Genomic DNA, 23,888 nt, shown 5'->3' with positions numbered 1-23,888 from the left:
GGGCTCTTTGAAGATCCAAAAATCCACGGTTTTCTTAAATTTCTAATCGGCAAAAACTTCAGAATTTCAATTGACCGCCGTTCAAATGACAGCTTTGTTTTCCCCAAAAAGTGGGCGGAGCCGTACTTTTTGCCCGGAAGTGACGCATGTGTTACTCTCATCTATCTATTTATTTTAATGACTAATGTGCAGTGTGTGTGTCCTACCTGCAGCTGGAGGTGTGTGTCCTACCTGCAGCTGGAGGTGTGTGTCCCTACCTGCAGCTGGAGGTGTGTGTCCCTACCTATAGCTGGAGGTGTGTGTCCCTACCTGCAGCTGGAAGTGTGTGTCCCTACCTGCAGCTGGAGATGTGTGTCCCTACCTATAGCTGGAGGTGTGTGTCCCTACCTGCAGCTGGAGGTGTGTGTCCTACCTGCAGCTGGAGGTGGGAGGTGTGTGTCCCTACCTGCAGCTGGAAGTGTGTGTCCCTACCTGCAGCTGGAGATGTGTGTCCCTACCTATAGCTGGAGGTGTGTGTCCCTACCTGCAGCTGGAGGTGTGTGTCCTACCTGCAGCTGGAGGTGGGAGGTGTGTGTCCCTACCTGCAGCTGGAGGTGGGAGGTGTGTGTCCCTACCTGCAGCTGGAGGTGGGAGGTGTGTCCCCCTACCTATAGCTGGAGGTGTGTCCCCCTACCTATAGCTGGAGGTGTGTGTCCCTACCTATAGCTGGAGGTGTGTGTCCTACCTGCAGCTAGAGGTGGGAGGTGTGTCCCCCTACCTGCAGCTGGAGGTGAGAGGTGTGTGTCCCTACCTGCAGCTGGAGGTGTGTGTCCCTACCTATAGCTGGAGGTGTGTGTCCTACCTGCAGCTGGAGGTGCTGGCTCTTGTAGTTCCTCTCGAACAGCACACATCGGGCTCCTTTGCTCTTGTAGAAGCTCTTCAGCGCCTCCCTGTATTTCTCCATCTCCTCCACCACCTCAGAGCTCAGCTCCACCACAGACTGGTAGTGTCCGATGGGGAGGATCAGCATGTGGAGCGGGGTGAGGCTGCCTTTAGCCAGCGCCACGTAACACTGCACAGCACCAGCAAATCTGAGTTTTATTATGTATTACATTACATCCGTGCATCTGATAACTGGACTCCCACTGTACATTACACATTAATATTCAATTTAATATTTAATAATCCATTTCTTGCACAATAATATCCTGCGTTATATTTGTTACTGGACATTTGTATTTTTAAAAAAAAGAGTTAATTTGGATTGTAGGAGCCATATGTTAAAATGTATAGTGTGATATATTTGAATATTATAATCCTTTGTTGTTGTGTTATGGTTATGTTGTGTTATACCGGTGATTGAAGTGAGAAGGAGAAATAAGCAATATCGTTTTTTTTTTACCTGTGAAAATATGCGTTTGTATAAATATACCTTTTGTTTTAAAGGTCACCTATCGTGCTATAGCATCGGTCTCAGATATATCAAAATTAGGGCTGTTAGTCGATTAAAATAGTTAATCGCGATTAATCGAGGGATGTACCTTAGAGCAGTGATTCTCAAATGGGGGTACGCGGACCCCTGGGGGTACGTTGGGGTACTGCAGGGGGTACGTGTGATTTAAAAAAAATAAAATAAAAAAAAAGGTTAATTAAAAAATAATCTTAGTAAAATAAGTTAATTAGAAAACACAATTGTATATAAAACATTCCTAGAACCACCAAGGGGGTCCTCATATAAACATGTCAAATGTGTGTATTGTATTTGATAGTTTTTCACAATAACATATTACTTAAATTGAAAAACTCCTTGGAAAAATCTGTTTTATAAAAGTGTTATGTTATTTTTTTTCATGCATAAAATGAAAATATCCTTAGTTTGTTGCAATGCATACCAGGAAGGAGTTAATACATCACACACGGAGGGAACATCACTATATTGTAGTTATTTATATAGGCTTTTTCGATCAAAAAATTTCGGGATCGGTCAGGGGGTACTTGGCTGAGAAAATGTTTCAAAGGGGGTACATTACTGAAAAAAGTTTGAGAAGCACTGATTTAGAGGGATATTCTTCAAGTTGTAATACTCTTATCAACATATGAGTGGACACATATGCTTTATGCACATTTTTGTTTATTATCATTTGAACATTACAAATATTCACCTCAATTCAACCTGGAACCTCTCTCATACAATACAATAATACTGTGTGTGTGTGTGTGTGTGTGTGTGTGTGTGTGTATGTGTGTGTGTGTGTGTGTGTGTGTGTGTGTGTGTGTGTGTGTGTGTGTGTGTGTGTGTGTGTGTGTGTGTGTGTGTGTGTGTGTGTGTGTGTGTGTGTGTGTGTGTGTGTGTGTGTGTCGGCACAGTTATCGGCGAAATGCCGCTCCTCTGTTTTCTAACTGTCAAAGCATGAGACTGAAGTTCCCACTGCGGGTGAAAATAATGCGCTGTGACCCCGAGGTGACCTTACTGAGTGAAGTCCAGTAGTGTCCGGTGAGTCTTTCTTAAATCCTCCTCTACTTTCGCTTTTTGGACTTCATACAAGTTGTGTATTTTCGACTCTGGAAGGCAATTCATACGTGCAGTCGTTGGATGCGACCCGAGTTACATCACGCAGCCCCTCGTCCTCCACCATGTTAATTGGCCTGCAAGCTGCAGCCACCCATTTAGCGATCTTTGTTGAAAGGTTGCTGCTCGTAGACGTGTCCAGGCGTCTCCCCCGCAAGCGGGCGGCAGGAGCGGGGTGCTTGGATTGTATAGATGGTATTTTAAACTCGATGCGCTCTGAAACTACGGGGCGGCCGAGGACAAAAAATGCTCATGCGTTAATCGCGTTAAAATAATTAGTGGCATTAATTTTTTTTTGCGTTGCGTCAACTTGACAGCCCTAATAAAAATATATAAAGAACATGTCTATGAAGTGTTTTGCTCCAAACACCAAACAGATCATTCTAGCCATGCCTCATATCCCTCTATTCCACTTCCTGTTTCTAAAGTGCTGTTTGGGTATAAAGCTTTAAAGAGGAGGGGTCTGAGCTCATGCGGGACCCGGCAGCTACTGTCTAAACTAAATGCTGCCGTGATGAAACGCCATATCATGGATTATCAAGGATTCTCTCTGAAACAGTTTGGAGCTCAAAGGCTTTCTCTCTTGCCGGTTATACCACAAGGTGAGTTCCTTTCTACTTCCTGCTTCTTCACACACATGCTCTCCAGTACAGGTTAGCTCTGAGTGTTAGCGATGCTAATGTAAACACCGACCATATTACGTCCAAAACAGTCGGGCATTGTTTCTGATAGCAACGTTTCTGATTGGGCCGTGGGTCCACATTTCAGATATTACGTCATATCGGACGCAAATCTGGATCAGCTCCGTTGTTCCCCGTTTTTAGAGATTTGGGTACGGAGGAAAAGAGAGAGGGTTTTATTTTCTGACGCTGCGTGAGTTCCCCGACACACCGGGGACACATGGTGACGTAGAGAAGACATCACAAAGTGCATTTTGCATGATAGGTCCCCTTTAAGGCCAACGATTCAGACGTATTTTGTCCGAGTCAAGTCGATTTTTGGAATAGACGGAACTACATGGATATTTTCATATACTTTGCCTCCAACAAATATTGTGTCTAATTTGTTCTAAACTCACGTGAGTCCCGATGCTGATCACCAGGTGTTTCTCCACCTGAGGGCTGGCCAGACAGAACCAGCAGGGCCCGGTGGGTTGAGCTGCACAGCCACAGGAAGAGAGACATATTAAAGATACATGCTGTTAGTGTACTGGTACTTTACTGGTACTTTACTAGTACTTTACTGGTACTTACTGATACTGGTACTTTACTGATACTTTACTGGTACTTACTGATACTTTACTGGTACTTTACTGGTACTTTACCGGTACTTTACCGGTACTTTACCGGTACTTTACTGGTACTTACTGATACTTTACTGATACTTTACTGGTACTTTACTGGTACTTTACTGATACTTTACTGGTACTTTACTGGTACTTTACTGGTCTTTACTGATACTTTACTGATACTTTACTGGTACTTTACTGATACTTTACCGATACTTTACCGGTACTTTACCGATACTTTACCGGTACTTTACCGATACTTCACCGGTACTTTACCGATACTTTACCAGTACTTACTGATACTTTACTGATACTTTACTGGTACTTACTGATACTTTACTGGTACTTTACTGGTACTTTACTGATACTTTACTGATACTTTACTGGTACTTTACTGGTACTTTACTGATACTTTACTGGTACTTTACTGATACTTTACTGGTACTTTACTGATACTTTACTGGTACTTTACTGATACTTTACTGGTACTTTACTGATACTTTACTGGTACTTTACTGATACTTTACTGGTACTTTACTGGTACTTTACTGGTACTTTACTGGTACTTTACTGATACTTACTGATACTTTACTGGTACTTTACTGATACTTTACTGGTACTTTACTGGTACTTTACTGATACTTTACTGGTACTTACTGATACTTTACTGGTACTTACTGATACTTTACTGGTACTTACTGATACTTTACTGGTACTTACTGGTACTTACTGATACTTTACTGGTACTTTACTGGTACTTTACTGATACTTTACTGGTACTTACTGATACTTACTGGTACTTACTGATACTTTACTGGTACTTTACTGGTACTTTACTGATACTTTACTGGTACTTTACTGGTACTTTACTGATACTTTACTGGTACTTACTGATACTTTACTGGTACTTTACTGGTACTTTACTGGTACTTTACTGGTACTTACTGATACTTTACTGATACTTTACTGGTACTTTACTGATACTTTACTGGTACTTACTGATACTTTACTGATACTTTACTGATACTTTACTGGTACTTACTGATACTTTACTGGTACTTTACTGGTACTTACTGGTACTTACTGATATTTTACTGGTACTTTACTGATACTTTACTGGTACTTTACTGGTACTTTACTGGTACTTTACTGATACTTTACTGGTACTTTACTGGTACTTTACTGATACTTACTGGTACTTTACTGGTACTTTACTGGTACTTTACTGGTACTTTACTGGTACTTACTGATACTTTACTGGTACTTTACTGATACTTTACTGGTACTTTACTGATACTTACTGATACTTTACTGGTACTTACTGATACTTTACTGGTACTTTACTGGTACTTTACTGGTACTTTACTGATACTTTACTGGTACTTTACTGGTACTTTACTGGTACTTTACTGATACTTTACTGGTACTTTACTGGTACTTACTGATACTTTACTGGTACTTTACTGGTACTTTACTGATACTTTACTGGTACTTACTGGTACTTACTGATACTTTACTGATACTTTACTGGTACTTACTGATACTTTACTGGTACTTACTGATACTTTACTGGTACTTTACTGGTACTTTACTGATACTTACTGATACTTTACTGGTACTTTACTGGTACTTACTGATACTTTACTGGTACTTTACTGGTACTTACTGATACTTTACTGGTACTTTACTGGTACTTACTGATACTTTACTGGTACTTTACTGATACTTTACTGATACTTTACTGGTACTTTACTGGATACTTTACTGGTACTTTACTGATACTTACTGATACTTTACTGGTACTTTACTGATACTTTACTGATACTTACTGGTACTTACTGATACTTTACTGATACTTTACTGGTACTTACTGATACTTTACTGATACTTTACTGGTACTTTACTGATACTTTACTGGTACTTTACTGATACTTTACTGGTACTTTACTGATACTTTACTGGTACTTTACTGGTACTTTACTGATACTTTACTGATACTTTACTGGTACTTTACTGATACTTTACTGATACTTTACTGGTACTTTACTGATACTTTACTGGTACTTACTGATACTTTACTGGTACTTACTGATACTTTACTGGTACTTTACTGATACTTTACTGGTACTTTACTGGTACTTACTGATACTTTACTGGTACTTTACTGGTACTTACTGATACTTTACTGGTACTTACTGATACTTTACTGGTACTTTACTGGTACTTTACTGATACTTTACTGGTACTTTACTGGTACTTTACTGATACTTTACTGGTACTTACTGATACTTTACTGGTACTTTACTGGTACTTTACTGGTACTTTACTGGTACTTACTGATACTTTACTGATACTTTACTGGTACTTACTGATACTTTACTGGTACTTTACTGGTACTTACTGATACTTTACTGATACTTTACTGGTACTTTACTGATACTTTACTGGTACTTTACTGGTACTTTACTGATACTTTACTGGTACTTTACTGGTACTTACTGATACTTTACTGGTACTTTACTGATACTTTACTGGTACTTACTGGTACTTACTGATACTTTACTGATACTTTACTGGTACTTTACTGGTACTTTACTGATACTTTACTGATACTTTACTGGTACTTACTGATACTTTACTGGTACTTTACTGATACTTACTGGTACTTACTGATACTTTACTGATACTTTACTGGTACTTACTGATACTTTACTGGTACTTTACTGATACTTTACTGGTACTTACTGATACTTTACTGGTACTTTACTGATACTTTACTGGTACTTTACTGGTACTTACTGATACTTTACTGATACTTTACTGGTACTTTACTGGTACTTTACTGGTACTTTACTGATACTTTACTGGTACTTTACTGGTACTTACTGGTACTTACTGATACTTTACTGGTACTTTACTGGTACTTTACTGATACTTTACTGGTACTTACTGGTACTTACTGATACTTTACTGATACTTTACTGGTACTTACTGATACTTTACTGGTACTTTACTGGTACTTACTGATACTTTACTGGTACTTTACTGATACTTACTGCTATGATACTTTACTGGTACTTACTGATACTTTACTGGTACTTTACTGGTACTTACTGATACTTTACTGGTACTTACTGGTACTTACTGATACTTTACTGATACTTTACTGGTACTTACTGATACTTTACTGATACTTTACTGGTACTTTACTGATACTTTACTGATACTTTACTGGTACTTTACTGGTACTTTACTGATACTTTACTGGTACTTTACTGGTACTTACTGGTACTTACTGATACTTTACTGGTACTTTACTGGTACTTTACTGATACTTTACTGGTACTTACTGGTACTTACTGATACTTTACTGATACTTTACTGGTACTTACTGATACTTTACTGGTACTTTACTGATACTTACTGATACTTTACTGGTACTTTACTGATACTTTACTGTTACTTTACTGGTACTTACTGATACTTTACTGGTACTTACTGATACTTTACTGGTACTTTACTGGTACTTACTGATACTTTACTGGTACTTACTGATACTTTACTGGTACTTACTGATACTTTACTGGTACTTTACTGATACTTTACTGTTACTTTACTGGTACTTACTGATACTTTACTGGTACTTACTGATACTTTACTGGTACTTTACTGGTACTTACTGCTACTTTCTGATACTTTACTGGTACCTTACTTTACTGGGTATTACTGATACTTTACTGATACTTACTGGTACTTTACTGGTACTTACTGGTACTTTACTGATACTTTACTGGTATCGTACTGGTACTTTACTGGTAACTTACTGATTACTTTACTGGTACTTTACTGGTACTTTACTGATACTTTACTGGTACTTACTGGGTACTTACTGATACTTTACTGATACTTTACTGGTACTTACTGATACTTTACTGGTACTTACTGATACTTTACTGGTACTTTACTGATACTTTACTGGTACTTTACTGGTACTTACTGATACTTTACTGGTACTTACTGGTACTTACTGATACTTTACTGATACTTTACTGGTACTTACTGATACTTTACTGATACTTTACTGGTACTTACTGATACTTTACTGATACTTTACTGGTACTTACTGATACTTTACTGGTACTTTACTGATACTTACTGATACTTTACTGATACTTTACTGGTACTTACTGATACTTTACTGGTACTTTACTGGTACTTACTGATACTTTACTGGTACTTTACTGGTACTTTACTGATACTTTACTGGTACTTTACTGGTACTTACTGGTACTTTACTGATACTTTACTGATACTTTACTGATACTTTACTGGTACTTTACTGGTACTTTACTGATACTTTACTGATACTTTACTGGTACTTTACTGATACTTTACTGGTACTTTACTGGTACTTTACTGATACTTTACTGATACTTTACTGGTACTTACTGATACTTTACTGATACTTTACTGGTACTTACTGATACCTTACTGATACTTTACTGGTACTTTACTGATACTTTACTGATACTTTACTGGTACTTTACTGGTACTTACTGATACTTTACTGATACTTTACTGGTACTTACTGATACTGGTACTTTACTGATACTTACTGATACTTTACTGGTACTTACTGATACCTTACTGGTACTTACTGATACTGGTACTTTACTGATACTTTACTGGTACTTTACTGGTACTTACTGATACTTTACTGGTACTTTACTGATACTTACTGATACTGGTACTTTACTGATACTTACTGATACTTTACTGGTACTTACTGATACCTTACTGGTACCTTTTACCAACAAATGCTCTTTAAAACGTAATATAAAGCCGTTTCTACTTATTGATATTCTTTACAATACAGTAGTTGCTGTTAGCACGCAGGAAATCAACATACATGTATTCTTAAAGATGCTACTCTGTTATTATCTGAGTTTGAATTCAGGATTAGCATCAGGAATCCTTCATGTGTTCAAACTCATTTCTGTTTTAGTTTGGTTTTCCACAAATGCTATTGCTATTATTATAGTTTTCTTAAAATAGTTTTCTACCTGTGTTTTAAATTCTTGTTTTACTTTTATGTACGCACCACGACACCAAGTCAAATTCTCGTACGTGTCAACGTGGTGACAACGTGGTGACAACGTGGTGATAAACCTGTTTCTGATTCTGAATAATAATAATAATAATACATTGGATTTGTGTAGGGCTTTTCCTAATGCTCAAAGACTCTTTACATAAAATCCGAACAGAAACAATACAAATAAAATGCTACATGTCAGATATGAATAACCCAGGTGTGTTCCCTCTGAACTCACGGTGTCTTCGCGGCTGTTTGTTCTCGTCTCTCTGGAAGTCTCCTCGTCCGTCTCCCTCTCTCTTCCTCCCGCGGCCCCTGAAGCCCCCGCCCTGCTTCTTACTCAGGTCGAAGAAAAACTGTCCAGCCGGCTCCTGAACGCACCACGGGGAGGACAGAGGGCATTTGAGTCATTCAAAAATGCATCATATCGACACGAAAAGCACCTTTCAGACCTGAAGTTAGAGCTCTCTATCTAAACTAACGAACACGTGCTGATCCATAGCTCCTGTTAGCATGTTAGCGTGTTAGCATGTGTACCTCTTCTTCTGTGGTGTTGAAGCTCGGCCTCTGTTTGCCCGTCTTGTCTTTACTGCAGAACCTGTACGGGTTCTCCGTCACGTCCTGAGGCTGCTTCACCAGCTCAGAGGCCTCCAGAGCCTTCATGGGGACGATGTTGAAGGCGTACAGATACTGCACACACACACACACACACACACACACACACACACACACACACACACACACACACACACACACACACACACACACACACACACACACACACACACACACACACACACACACACACACACACACACACACACACACACACACACACACACACACACACACACACACACACACACACACACACACACACACACACCACACACACACACACACACACACACACACACACACACACACACACACACACACACACACACACACACACACACCCACACACACACACACACACACACACACACACACACACACACACACACACACACACACACTACTTTGATCATGTTTTTGTTAACATTTGGACAATTTAGCTGCATTTAAAGTTAGCCGAAATAGCATTTAGCAGTTCCTGTTTGCAGAGTACACGTTGATATAAAGACAATCATCACTGGATACATTTGATACTGAAGAAAGACAAACGTACACACACACCTTACTGTTTTTAACCTGATTGAATTGTAAGGTGACCTGAGTGTAATGAAAGACGCCTCCAAAATAGAAAGTACTGTTGTTGTTGTTGTTGTTATTATTATCACCTTCTTCTTGGCGGGGTTGTTGACGCTGGCCAGGGCGATGAAGCGGCTGACGTGCTGAGCGTTCTCCTGCAGAACAACGTGATTCCTGAAACACACACACACACACACACACACACACACACACACACGGAACTCAAGAGTCAGTTACCAGAGAAACTATGAAGTAAGGATTCATCAGATCCGTATTGTGGCATGGTGACAGGTGTTCCCCCCAGGTGAGCAGTTACCTGTAGGGCAGCCTCTCGTAGTGAGCCCCCTCCAGAGCAGCAAAGTGGTATCTGGGCTTCAGGTGATCCGCCAGGTTAGCAACAGAACCGCTGCCACAGAACTTGGTGTTCACTTCCTGAAACACACAGGAGGAGAACAACAGCAGGGGGTTAGGGGTCATGTTTTACATGTTTACATTTTGGTTACATTTGAGATGATTCGCCAGAGCATCAACTAGTTCCTGAGCAGTGTCCTTCACATGCTGATATCCAAGAGAGGGAGTTATAGAGTCACAATATGGAGGAAACCGGGTCTTGTATCAAGCATCCTGTCATGTACAAAATACTGAGGTTTTTCACAAAATTCTGACTTTTTCTCAAAATCTCAATATTCGGACTTTTTCCTCAATTTCCCTCAAAATTCTGACTTTTTCTCGAAATCTCAAAATTCTGAGCAGTGTCCTTCACATGCTGATATCCAAGAGAGGGAGTTACACAGTCACAAGATGGAGGAATAGAAAGCAGTATTCAATGTTTACTTCAGATTAGCTCCACGTCAGAAATGAGCATGCTTGATGTCTCTCTCCATAGAGGCTGAATCCTCATGTTAATCACATAGCTATCATCTGCCTCAAACAGTCCTGATGCTCTTCTAGGTAATCACACATCCTGTCATGTTCACAGCTACAGTTGGGATGCCTTTGTTATCATGTGTACTCTGATATTGGACTTTCACTATGAGCGTGTTACCGGGGTGTTTCCGTAGTGCCAGACCCCCCGGGGCCACTGGGAGGTCAGCAGGATGTCGACCCCTCTGAACTTGGAGTTTCCTGTCAGCGGGGCCACGAGGGCTGAGAGGTGTTTGGAGGTGAAGCAGTGAGCGGGCGGGGGGTCCTGAAGAGCCTCCCTCCCACTGACGTACGCTATCTGGAGTCCTGAGACGCCCGTGAACACACCACGACGACCTGAAACACACACACACACACACACACACAGGTTTAACTACATCACTTGAATAACCACCACGACAACCTGAAACACACAGATTCAGAACAACAGGTCACTAGTTTGGTTTATTTGTGTATAGTGTCGTGGACAGTCCCCATTGATCAACTGTCACAAAAAACAGTAAATGCGGCGTTAGCTTCAGCCAACATTGCTCGTTTCCAGCTGTTGTCCCCGGCCAGATGATAATAGACACCTTTTTAAAATCACAACACATCACCAGCAGCATTGAGCACCAGTGTTCCTCAAGCTTTTTCATACCGGAACCACTTAACCAATACAAAACACACACGGACCACCTAACTCCCCAAATATTCAAAAACAAAAGGCCTGCTTACAACAGTATTTAACAGCCTAACGTTCTCTATATCGCCTCGTTCAAACATCAAATCAATCACATGGAGGTCCGTTATGCTTGATACTTGAAAAGGCTGAATAAAAATATGGAAAGTGTCTCTCAGAGCTTCTCAGGCTCTCCCTCTGGTGGTTGTTTAACTCTCACCCAGGTACGTGATGTTGTCGGCGAGCTCGCAGCCGTCGGCGCTCGAGAAACTTTTCACCGTCTCCTGACTCGCTGCCCCCAGGATGTAGGTGTGGATCGGAGCTGAGGGGAAAGGAGAGGAGACTTAACTTCCAAAGACAAGACATTATAACGTTTGTTTTCCCCGATTGTAAAATCTTCTGTGAGCCTTATATGTCTAGTAATGGTACACAAGTAAAGTCTTATGATTGAAAGGAACTGGTTTCTTTATCAGCCGATCAAAGTGTAAAGTTCAAAATGTCTCCACCTGTTTTTCCAGTTAAACCAATATATGTATTTCTTAAATACAGATATCAGTCTTCGTGGTTTTGCTAAACGTTATCAAATATCTGCCGGGTGATGAGAGGCTGATGAAGCACAGATGCACTAACGTTTAAAAATAAATTGTATTTATTTCATGTAAGATACGGGGCACGACATGCAGCGACTGGTTATCGCAGACAGCACTGATTTAAGGGTTGATTAAAATGAGTAAAAATTCTGAAAAAGTTCCCAAAAAGGTCGTTTGTCAGACCTTTCACTTTGTAACACCACATTGAGTTTGTATTGGTAATGTCTCTTAGGTTTTTAAATATAAGTAGTGGAGTTAAAAGTACACTGTTTCCCTCCGAGATGTAGAAGTAAAGTAACATAAAGACCTTTTTTAGCCCCAGTTTTGTACTGCTGCCACTCTGCCTCGGCCTCAGGTGTCGTCCCAAAGAACTCTCCGACGCAGAGCAGCAGCTGAGGGGAAAAGGGGCACAGATGAGCATAAAAAACACAAAGGCCGTTTCTCAATGTCGAGTAGACCTGCTGCAGAGCCACTATTTCAAGTATCGTCATCGAGTGGCGCCGAAGGACTGTTTAATGCCCAGCATTCGGCGCCACTCGATGACGCAGTATACTTGAAATAGTGGCTCTGCAGCTGAATACTCGACATTGAGAAACGGCCAAAGTTTCTGTACATTTAAATGTGAAATCTGTCTCTGACTCACATCAAACTGTCCGGCTTTCTTCTGGATGGCCTGGACCCGATTAAACAGAGCGTTCAGCCGGCCTTCAACGTCTCCACACGCCAAGCTGCACACACACGTTTATACTTTAATATATGCAGCAAATACACAACATGAGAAAAACACAGTAAGAACATTCATTCCATATATAGTCACTTTGCTCGTCAAAAGCAACCATTGATGGCACCCCTGTTTCCCCCTCCACCCAGGCACGCAACCGTGGCTTTATTTGACCCCACCCTCTCCCTCGAGCCCCACATCCGCCAAGTTGTCAAAACCTCATTTTTCCACCTCCTCAATGTTGCCAAACTCCGTCCCTCTCTCACCCGCCCCGCAGCTGAGCGACTCATTCACGCCTTCATCTCCTCCCGCCTCGACTACTGCAACTCACTCCTCTACGGCATCAGCACTACATCCCTCAGTAGACTCCAGTGTGTCCAGAACGCAGCCGCCAGATCCCTCCCCCACACCAAATCATGGCATCGCATCACCCCGGTCCTCAAAGAACTCCACTGGCTCCCCGTTTCACACCGCATCCACTACAAACTCCTGGTCCTCACTTTCAAAGCCCTCCACCATCTGTCCCCCCCACCCTCCCTCCTCACTCACTGACCTCCTCATCCTCTACCAACCACCCCGGTCCCTCAGATCCACCTCAGCCGGTTTGCTTTCCATCTCCAAGGCCAAACTCCGGAGCTTCAGGGACAGAGCCTTCTCTGTGGCAGCCCCGAAGCTCTGGAACTCCCTCCCCCAAGACCTCCGTGAGTCTGAGTCCCTCACCCTGTTCCAGTCCCGCCTCAAAACCCACCTCTTCAACTCTGTATCCATAAGCTCCCCCCCACCTCTCAACCAATGATGTTGGAATAATAAAAATTGGTTCAAAACTGGGAAAATTCTCAGGCTCAGTAACATCAGAACACTGAATGCATCAGACTTGGTGGAGGTTTGCTCTCTCTTTTGACAAATTCTACTTCACAATTACTTTTCGTAGTTGAATAATGTGTCTTTTTGGGGGTCATTTGGAGTTCTGTAATGAAACCATAACACCCAAAAGCTACACACCTCTACCTCATTTGAATACGCTCTCCCAGACTCCATGCTCTAAAGCACAGTCTGAGCAAGAATTTGAACCGAAACAGCATTTAAAGTACCTGACTGTTTTGTTTTTTTGCCTGTCCTTGTTAGTCTACCCTCCCTCATAATGCAAAGCATATTTGGGTTCAAGAAAAGCGCTATAGAAATATAATTTATTATTATTATTATTATTATTATTATTATTATTAAAAGGATTTAGGACCCCAAAAAACTCAAAATCCAACCAAAACGTAAAGTATTTTGAGTATTTTTATAGTCTTAATGGTGTCTGAATAGTTGGTAAACAAGTACAGGAAGATATGAAACACAACTTTTTGATTCGGCTGACATTACATGACCAACACCCGCTTTCTTCAATAACATTTGAAAACAAGCGAAACGGAACCGGTTGAAACTCAAAATGGTGCTTATGTCAGATAAAAAATCCCTTATAATCTAATAATTCAGGTATTTTTTGTATGCCGATTTTTAAAGTACACATTAAGGATGTTGTTTAATGCATTAACGTCAAGTTTTGTGATGTTTAAACAGCTGCCAATGAGTAAACACGCTTAAATTAAACACATGTTGCATGAGATTCCTCGCATATCGCGACGAATTGAAACGCACTTAGTAGAAAATAGAACAATTTGATGCAACACAATTTAGAAATACAATAATGAAGCGTATTTATGCATGAAAAATGTATAATACCAAAAAATCGACGTAAACAGACCCTCTGTCACATCATGGTTAAAATGACATTTGAAAAAACACATAAATACTCAATATTTGAAGATAAGTGACGTCATTAAAGTAATCGATAAGTAGTTAAAGAGTAAACTCACACTTTCACTGGTTTTTCAGCCATGATTTCGCTAAATAATCAATAAAAAGGAGCTAAAAATGTCAAAATGTGTGATTTGGATTTCTGCAGCTCCAACGTTTGGTCCGTCGCTAAAAGGGTCCGATGAGAAGAAGAGCGGAACCATTCATTACTAAGATAACAGGATTTTTTTTACCACAAAAAGTAATTTCAGGTAACAAATAAAAATATAGACATTTATTAAGTGTTATTTTGATGCATTATTAACAGTATTTAGGATAATAGAACAATTATAAGTGGGATTGTCACCCGGACAAGTGATAAGAGCGATCGGAGTGGTTGCCAGGTTTGTTCTTTTCCATGTTGCGCATACTTAGTTTTATGTGTGTAATATGTAAGACTATTCGCCTCACTTTACCTCCACTGTATGCTGTGTTGTAAAAATGTTGATTTCCCATTTACAGGAAAAATAAAGCAAGTCTGATTCTGATTTTATCTTACTAATATTAATTAATGTTTTTTTAGAACTTGTTAGTCCCTAATGAAAGATATATCCCAAACTCAAGAACTGGAACACACTTTTTTTTAATCGAATTTACAAGTAAGTTATTATGTTTTAAATATATATATAATATTTTACAGACACTTGGATAAGATAAGAGATAAGATAGACCAGGGACAGTTGTAACACTTTTTGGGTTTTCCCCAATAAGTAAAAAACCATTTACACTAGGATAGCCATTTTGCTATATTATACATTCTCAATGTGTCAACTACTGAAACAATGTATTTAAGATGCTTCTATGAAATAAGTACAGGTTGGAAAATGTATTTTAAAAAAACAACTCGTACAGGGACGGTTGTAACATGGTAATAACGGTTGCCTTTTTTCACACTACATGACAAAAAAGAGGGAAAGCTGTCAAATTCTAAGGCAACAACCGTCCCAGGTGGTCCGTGTTACAACCGTCCCAACCGTCCCAGGTGGGATGTGTTACAACCATCCCAGGTGGTCCGTGTTACAACCATCCCAGGTGGTCCGTGTTACAACCGTCCCAGGTGGTCCGTGTTACAACCGTCCCAGGTGGTCCGTGTTACAACCGTCCCAACCGTCCCAAGTGGTCTGTGTTACAACCGTCCCAGGTGGTCCGTGTTACAACCGTCCCAGGTGGTCCGTGTTACAACCGTCCCAACCGTCCCAAGTGGTCTGTGTTACAACCGTCCCAGGTGGTCCGTGTTACAACCGTCCCAGGTGGTCCGTGTTACAACCGTCCCAACCGTCCCAAGTGGTCTGTGTTACAACCGTCCCAGGTGGTCCGTGTTACAACCGTCCCAAGTGGTCTGTGTTACAACCGTCCCAGGTGGTCCGTGTTACAACCGTCCCAGGTGGTCCGTGTTACAACCGTCCCAACCGTCCCAAGTGGTCTGTGTTACAACCGTCCCAGGTGGTCCGTGTTACAACCGTCCCAGGTAGTCCGTGTTACAACCGTCCCAACCGTCCCAAGTGGTCTGTGTTACAACCGTCCCAGGTGGTCCGTGTTACAACCGTCCCAACCGTCCCAAGTGGTCTGTGTGTTACAACCGTCCCAGGTGGTCCGTGTTACAACCGTCCCAGGTGGTCCGTGTTACAACCGTCCCAGGTGGTCCGTGTTACAACCGTCCCAGGTGGTCCGTGTTACAACCGTCCCAGGTGGTCCGTGTTACAACCGTCCCAACCGTCCCAAGTGGTCTGTGTTACAACCGTCCCAGGTGGTCCGTGTTACAACCGTCCCAGGTGGTCCGTGTTACAACCGTCCCAACCGTCCCAAGTGGTCTGTGTTACAACCGTCCCAAGTGGTCTGTGTTACAACCGTCCCAGGTGGTCCGTGTTACAACCGTCCCAGGTGGTCCGTGTTACAACCGTCCCAACCGTCCCAAGTGGTCTGTGTTACAACCGTCCCAGGTGGTCCGTGTTACAACCGTCCCAGGTGGTCCGTGTTACAACCGTCCCAACCGTCCCAGGTGGTCCGTGTTGCAACCGTCCCAGGTGGTCCGTGTTACAACCGTCCCAGGTGGTCCGTGTTACAACCGTCCCAACCGTCCCAGGTGGTCCGTGTTACAACCGTCCCAGGTGGTCCGTGTTACAACCGTCCCAGGTGGTCCGTGTTACAACCGTCCCAACCGTCCCAGGTGGTCCGTGTTGCAACCGTCCCAGGTGGTCCGTGTTACAACCGTCCCAGGTGGTCCATGTTACAACCGTCCCAACCGTCCCAGGTGGTCCGTGTTACAACCGTCCCAACCGTCCCAGGACCACCAGTCATGTTTTCACCCCCTGCTGTGAACCTGCCTGATTGCTAGCTTGACCCATATTTAGTTAGTTATATGTTTAGCTTACAAAACAGTGATTCTAATAATACTAGTTTGGATTCCTAGACATTTGACCTCAAGACAGTATCCAAAAATTCATCATATCATTGTTGTTAATGTTTTACCTCAGAAACACACTTTTGCTGATATCTTTCGTGACAGATTTAAACGTGGCTCCTTTTTCTCACAGCAATCTTTCCATCTAACTGCGCATGTGCAGAGTGAGTTTCATCACTCGAGCTTGTTTGTGATTGGAGATATTGAAGGTGTTACAACTGTCCCTGGTCCCCCTACTTTATTGATCCCAATTTGGGAAATGTTTGTGTTGCAGCATCATAAAAAGACATGGCATTGTACAATAAATAATAAAAGACAATAAATAAACAAGAAAGGAGAAAAATACATGTTGACTTTTCAAATGAACAATAACAAAATATAAAGCAAGGTATTACATAAGTATGGGGCGGTGGTGGCGAAGTCCATAGGGACTTGGTTTGTCAACTGGAAGGTCACCAGTTCAAGTCCCGGAAAGACCAAGTGCTACCGAGGTGTCCCTGAGCAAGGCACCGTTCCCTACACTGCTCCCCGGGTGCCGTACATAATGGCAGCCCACTGCTCCTACCACTAGGATGGGTCAAATGCAGAGAAACCGTTTCGTTACATAGTACCTGTACTACGTAATGACAATAAGTTGAATCTTCTTCTTCTTCAATGTGACAGATGGAATATTAAATATTAAACTGAATTGTTTTGTTGAACTAAGACTGTTGTGCCAGAGTTACACAAATACAATAAACACAGCAGTGTAATAGTAAAACTGTACACTAACAGTGCAGTAAAAAGAGCAGTTAAATATCTACAGGCAACAGACGGTCACATCATTAATGTACATATTATCAGTATTGCAAAAAAATGTAGCGGCAGATACGTTATCATAGTACATTGTTAATAATAATAATCAGAGAGGGCAAAAGTACACACATCCTGTACTCAAGTAGAAGTACAGATACTTGGTGTTTAAAAATACTCTGGTGAAAGTAGAAGTACTGACTAAACTTCTTTACTCAAGTCAAAGTAAAGAGGCTTTGAAATGTACTTCAGTAAAAAGTACCCATAACTAGCAGCTGTTTTAAAGAGTACCTGAGCTCCCTTTATATTAATAGAACAATAATGTCATTGTTAGCTAATGAATGTTTCCATGCTGAACAACGGCAACATGACAACGTTTCCATTGGTCCCTCTTCTTTAGAGAAGACCAGGACATGATGGATACACGGATCGTGTTCAAATCAATAGGCACGCAATGACTCTAAAGAATAATGATCACGCATCAAACACACATTCAGACTAAAGGAACCAGCTGTTTGGAAAATGAGAGAAGTAGAAAGTACAAGTATTTGAGTTCAACATGTGAGAAGTAGAAAGTACAAGTATTTGAGTTCAACATGTAAGAAGTAGAAAGTACAGGTATTTGTGTTCAACATGTAAGAAGTAGAAAGTACAGGTATTTGAGTTCAACATGTAAGAAGTAGAAAGTACAGGTATTTGAGTTCAACATGTGAGAAGTAGAAAGTACAGGTATTTGAGTTCAACATGTAAGAAGTAGAAAGTACAGGTATTTGAGTTCAACATGTAAGAAGTAGAAAGTACAGGTATTTGTGTTCAACATGTAAGAAGTAGAAAGTACAGGTATTTGAGTTCAACATGTAAGAAGTAGAAAGTACAGGTATTTGGGTTCAACATGTGAGAAGTAGAAAGTAAAGGTATTTGTGTTCAACATGTGAGAAGTAGAAAGTACAGGTATTTGAGTTCAACATGTGAGAAGTAGAAAGTAAAGGTATTTGTGTTCAACATGTGAGAAGTAGAAAGTACAGGTATTTGAGTTCAACATGTGAGAAGTAGAAAGTACAGGTATTTGTGTTCAACATGAGAGAAGTAGAAAGTACAGGTATTTGTGTTCAACATGTGAGAAGTAGAAAGTACAGGTATTTGAGTTCAACATGTAAGAAGTAGAAAGTACAGGTATTTGAGTTCAACATGTAAGAAGTAGAAAGTACAGGTATTTGAGTTCAAAATGTAAGAAGTAGAAAGTACAGGTATTTGTGTTCAACATGTAAGAAGTAGAAAGTACAGGTATTTGTGTTCAACATGAGAGAAGTAGAAAGTACAGGTATTTGAGTTCAACATGTAAGAAGTAGAAAGTACAGGTATTTGTGTTCAACATGTAAGAAGTAGAAAGTACAGGTATTTGTGTTCAACATGTAAGAAGTAGAAAGTACAGGTATTTGTGTTCAACATGTGAGAAGTAGAAAGTACAGGTATTTGAGTTCAAAATGTGAGAAGTAGAAAGTACAGGTATTGGAGTTCAACATGTGAGAAGTAGAAAGTACAGGTATTTGAGTTCAACATGTAAGAAGTAGAAAGTACAAGTATTTGAGTTCAACATGTGAGAAGTAGAAAGTACAAGTATTTGAGTTCAACATGTAAGAAGTAGAAAGTACAGGTATTTGTGTTCAACATGTAAGAAGTAGAAAGTACAGGTATTTGAGTTCAACATGTAAGAAGTAGAAAGTACAGGTATTTGAGTTCAACATGTGAGAAGTAGAAAGTACAGGTATTTGAGTTCAACATGTAAGAAGTAGAAAGTACAGGTATTTGAGTTCAACATGTAAGAAGTAGAAAGTACAGGTATTTGTGTTCAACATGTAAGAAGTAGAAAGTACAGGTATTTGAGTTCAACATGTAAGAAGTAGAAAGTACAGGTATTTGGGTTCAACATGTGAGAAGTAGAAAGTAAAGGTATTTGTGTTCAACATGTGAGAAGTAGAAAGTACAGGTATTTGAGTTCAACATGTGAGAAGTAGAAAGTAAAGGTATTTGTGTTCAACATGTGAGAAGTAGAAAGTACAGGTATTTGAGTTCAACATGTGAGAAGTAGAAAGTACAGGTATTTGTGTTCAACATGAGAGAAGTAGAAAGTACAGGTATTTGTGTTCAACATGTGAGAAGTAGAAAGTACAGGTATTTGAGTTCAACATGTAAGAAGTAGAAAGTACAGGTATTTGAGTTCAAAATGTAAGAAGTAGAAAGTACAGGTATTTGTGTTCAACATGTAAGAAGTAGAAAGTACAGGTATTTGTGTTCAACATGTAAGAAGTAGAAAGTACAGGTATTTGTGTTCAAAATGTAAGAAGTAGAAAGTACAGGTATTTGTGTTCAACATGTAAGAAGTAGAAAGTACAGGTATTTGAGTTCAACATGTGAGAAGTAGAAAGTACAGGTATTTGAGTTCAAAATGTGAGAAGTAGAAAGTACAGGTATTTGAGTTCAACATGTGAGAAGTAGAAAGTACAGGTATTTGAGTTCAACATGTGAGAAGTAGAAAGTACAGGTATTTGAGTTCAACATGTAAGAAGTAGAAAGTACAGGTATTTGAGTTCAACATGTGAGAAGTAGAAAGTACAGGTATTTGAGTTCAACATGTGAGAAGTAGAAAGTACAGGTATTTGTGTTCAACATGTGAGAAGTAGAAAGTACAGGTATTTGAGTTCAAAATGTGAGAAGTAGAAAGTACAGGTATTTGAGTTCAACATGTGAGAAGTAGAAAGTACAGGTATTTGAGTTCACATGTGAGAAGTAGAAAGTACAGGTATTTGAGTTCAACATGTAAGAAGTAGAAAGTACAGGTATTTGAGTTCAACATGTGAGAAGTAGAAAGTACAGGTATTTGTGTTCAAAATGTAAGAAGTCAAAGTAAAAAGTCGTCAGAAAAATAAGTAGTGGAGTAAAGTACTGATACCAGAAACATGTACTTAAGAACAGTAACGAAGTATTTGTACTCCAATACTTCCCACCTCTGATAATAATAATATTGCACATGTTATATAGCAGCGAGTGTTTTGTAATGATATATTGCTCATAGTGTTGCTGTGGAAGTTCTCAGTGAAGGGTGAAGAGTTATAGAGTTTAGTTTTACGGATAATCTCCAAACCTGGCAACCCGCTCCTCTCCGTCTTCATCCTGGCACTTCGCTTCATCCTGGTCTCTGCGAGTCCCCGGACCAAAAACAGGAAGTAAGTAAGGAATCAAAAGCAAAAAATCCCTTTCTGTTTGGTACTGGGAGCCGGTGGGAGCGCAGAGGGAGAATAAAGCTGCAGAAAAATCAGAATAAATCCCCCAAAACACCGAGAAAACTACAACACGCCACTGCTTCACATTGTGCAGCAACATGGCGCCGGAGAGCCTTTCATTAGAAGCTTGGTGGATGGATGCTAACAGTTAGCATCACAGATAGCACGATACTGTGTCTGTCTCCAAAGCTGAATAAATGCATTACATCTAGAGTCATTGTGTGCATTAACAATGTTTTTAATCACGCAAAGTGCATTGATCACTGCGTTAAACCCCTGTGTTTCAAACAGGGATGCATTGAGGCCTACACCAGACTCCATTAAAAAAGTCACACATTTAACATCATTTTTGCAGATTTCTTTAAAACACGTGTTATTTATTAAAACATGAGGTATTATATTTTAAATACATGCAGCGTACAGTTCGGCTAACATACTGTCCAAAAAAATCACACATTTTTGCTAAAAGTTAGCATCACAGATAGCAAGATACTCCGTGTGTGTGTGTGTGTGTGTGTGTGTGTGTGTGTGTGTGTGTGTGTGTGTGTGTGTGGGTGTGTGTGTGTGTGTGTGGTGTGTGTGTGTGTGTGTGTGTGTGTGTGTGGGCTGCTCAATTAATCGTATTTTAATCGCAATTACGATGTTGGCTTGCAACGATTATGAAAACAACATAATCGAAATAAAACGATTATTTTTATTTTTTTATTATTTAAAGAAAACATTCTTTATTGGTTTTTCAGTTGAATTATACTGAAAGTTCAAGGTAATCAACTGTTAACATACTGTTCACATTTTTTCTTTCAATAAATGGATGTTTTCAAAGTAAATGGATAATCGTGATATCAATTATTCACCCAAATAATCGAGATTATGATTTTTGCCATAATCGAGCAGCCCTAGTGTGTGGCCTAGCATTACTATACTTGTGGGGACCTAAATCTGTTTACACAGTCACATGTGGGGACTCGCCTCCCTTATGGGGACAAATTGGAGGTCCCCATGAGGGGAATCATTAATTTCAGGGTGAAGACTTGGTTAGGGTTAGGGTTAGGGTTAGGCATGTGTTGGTTATGGTTAAGGTTAGGATAAGTCTCCAGGAAAAGCATGTAAGTCAATGTAATGTCCCCTGAAGTGATGTATACATGGTATGTGTGTGTGTGTGTTGAAACGTAGATGTATGGGAGCTTACACCGAACTCCCTTTAAAAAGTGACACATTCTACATCATTTTTGCAGATTTCCTAACAACACATACATTATTTACTTAAACCCTAAATACAGCCTTTTTTTAAACAGTCCAGTCTACAATTCGGCGTACATATTGTCCAAAAATATGACACATTTTTGCTAAATAATGACTGAAATCTAAGGTCCTGTTAATGCTGCTGGTTTGCAGTCAGATTCAGCTGGAAAACAGTGGAGGGCGATAGTGAGCCTACATATTTATACATATATTGTTTAACTGAAATAACTTATGCTTTATTTGTCACCCGAGTAAACAAATGCCAATTTATAAAAAGTTAAATGTCACAAATACTGGTGCAGGAGTTTAGTTATTGAGCAGATGTATAATCTGCCTTAAAATATGAGTTTGGGATGAATTCAATCAAGAGGATAAACGAACAAATTAACTTCATATTGTTTTGGTTTTTCTGTCCTGAAGACCTTTACTATTCTTTTTAAGGGTCCCATATGTACGTTGTCCCCTTGGACTCACATTGCAATACTTTTAATCAAATCAAATCAAGTTTTATTTATGTAGCACATTTATAAACAATTTTTGGTGGAGCCAAAGTGCTGTACATATAATAAAAATAGCCTACAGTAGAGACACTTTACAGCAAATACAACAGCACAGATTGTTCAGAATATCTGTATGAGAAAAAACGACTCCCTCTATCCTTAGACCCTCTGTCCTTAGACCCTCACATCGTACGTACAAGGAAAAACTTCCAGAGAAACCCCACAGTTTAAGGGGAACATGGGAGAAACCTCAGGGAGAGCAACAGAGGAGGGATCCCTCTCCCAGGACGGACAGACGTGCAATAGATGCCGTGTGTAAATCGAAGAGATAATACATTTTACAGCATATAGACCGAATGTTAGGAAATGCATGTGTCTGTAATAAAAAGATGAATCCACGAGGATGTCAGCTACAATCCTGTGGAAGCCTTCAGGGAAGCAGCATGACGAGACCCAAGGCAGGACCGCAGAGACAGGTTCAGCCACGACCCGAAGTCCACGACTTAATCCAGAACTCAGGATAGAGGATCCAAGACACAGGACTACAGCAAGAGGATCAGCCTCGACTCCGGATCCCGGCGTAGATATAGACACAAAACAAGAACAAATGTGGCTGGGTTAATCGGAACCAGAGAATACACAGACAGACAGACAGACAGACGGAAGAACTCCCTTAGAATAGGTGGTGAGGCACACTCAGGGAACAAGGTCCCCACTGGAGCCTTAGTTGGAAATTGATGAGAGATAGGGAGGGACGCTGTGTCTACGAATCGTAACACTCCCCGGCCTGTCTAAGCCACTCTGAAAACAAATAA

The 23,888-nt window shown here is 40.4% G+C and overlaps 2 protein-coding genes across 6 annotated transcripts in view; one reads left to right on the top strand and one right to left on the bottom strand.

The window, feature by feature from the left end:
* cwf19l1 (CWF19 like cell cycle control factor 1) overlaps positions 1 to 21,456 on the bottom strand; it is a 23,073-nt gene extending 1,617 nt beyond the window's left edge. The window contains exons 1-11 of one of the 5 annotated variants that reach the window (XR_004571056.1): positions 21,193 to 21,453; positions 12,938 to 13,022; positions 12,602 to 12,686; positions 11,925 to 12,026; positions 11,168 to 11,382; positions 10,439 to 10,554; positions 10,212 to 10,296; positions 9,466 to 9,618; positions 9,167 to 9,299; positions 3,627 to 3,706; positions 842 to 1,051 (exon numbers count right to left, since the gene is read on the bottom strand). Coding sequence is in view for 4 of the 5 variants with exons in the window: in XM_034236511.1 (XP_034092402.1) it covers positions 842 to 1,051; positions 3,627 to 3,706; positions 9,167 to 9,299; positions 9,466 to 9,618; positions 10,212 to 10,296; positions 10,439 to 10,554; positions 11,168 to 11,382; positions 11,925 to 12,026; positions 12,602 to 12,686; positions 12,938 to 13,022; positions 21,193 to 21,431 (1,503 nt within the window). In the remaining variant the exon portion in view is untranslated. Of the gene's footprint in view, positions 1 to 841; positions 1,052 to 3,626; positions 3,707 to 9,166; positions 9,300 to 9,465; positions 9,619 to 10,211; positions 10,297 to 10,438; positions 10,555 to 11,167; positions 11,383 to 11,924; positions 12,027 to 12,601; positions 12,687 to 12,937; positions 13,023 to 14,877; positions 15,000 to 21,192 lie in introns of those variants that run through there. The other 4 variants (XM_034236511.1, XM_034236508.1, XM_034236509.1 and 1 more) reach the window with 4 other exon arrangements.
* dmtf1 (cyclin D binding myb-like transcription factor 1) overlaps positions 21,198 to 23,888 on the top strand; it is a 35,469-nt gene continuing 32,778 nt past the window's right edge. Inside the window, 1 exon segment of the mRNA XM_034236512.1 lies at positions 21,198 to 21,274. The gene's annotated coding sequence lies outside the window, so the exon portion shown is untranslated.

Source organism: Gymnodraco acuticeps, unplaced genomic scaffold (genome assembly GCF_902827175.1).
Source record: "Gymnodraco acuticeps unplaced genomic scaffold, fGymAcu1.1, whole genome shotgun sequence".
NCBI classification, from domain to species: domain Eukaryota; kingdom Metazoa; phylum Chordata; class Actinopteri; order Perciformes; family Bathydraconidae; genus Gymnodraco; species Gymnodraco acuticeps.
The sequence above is the reverse complement of the archived record's forward strand: the minus strand, read 5'-3'. Positions and strand labels throughout refer to the sequence as shown.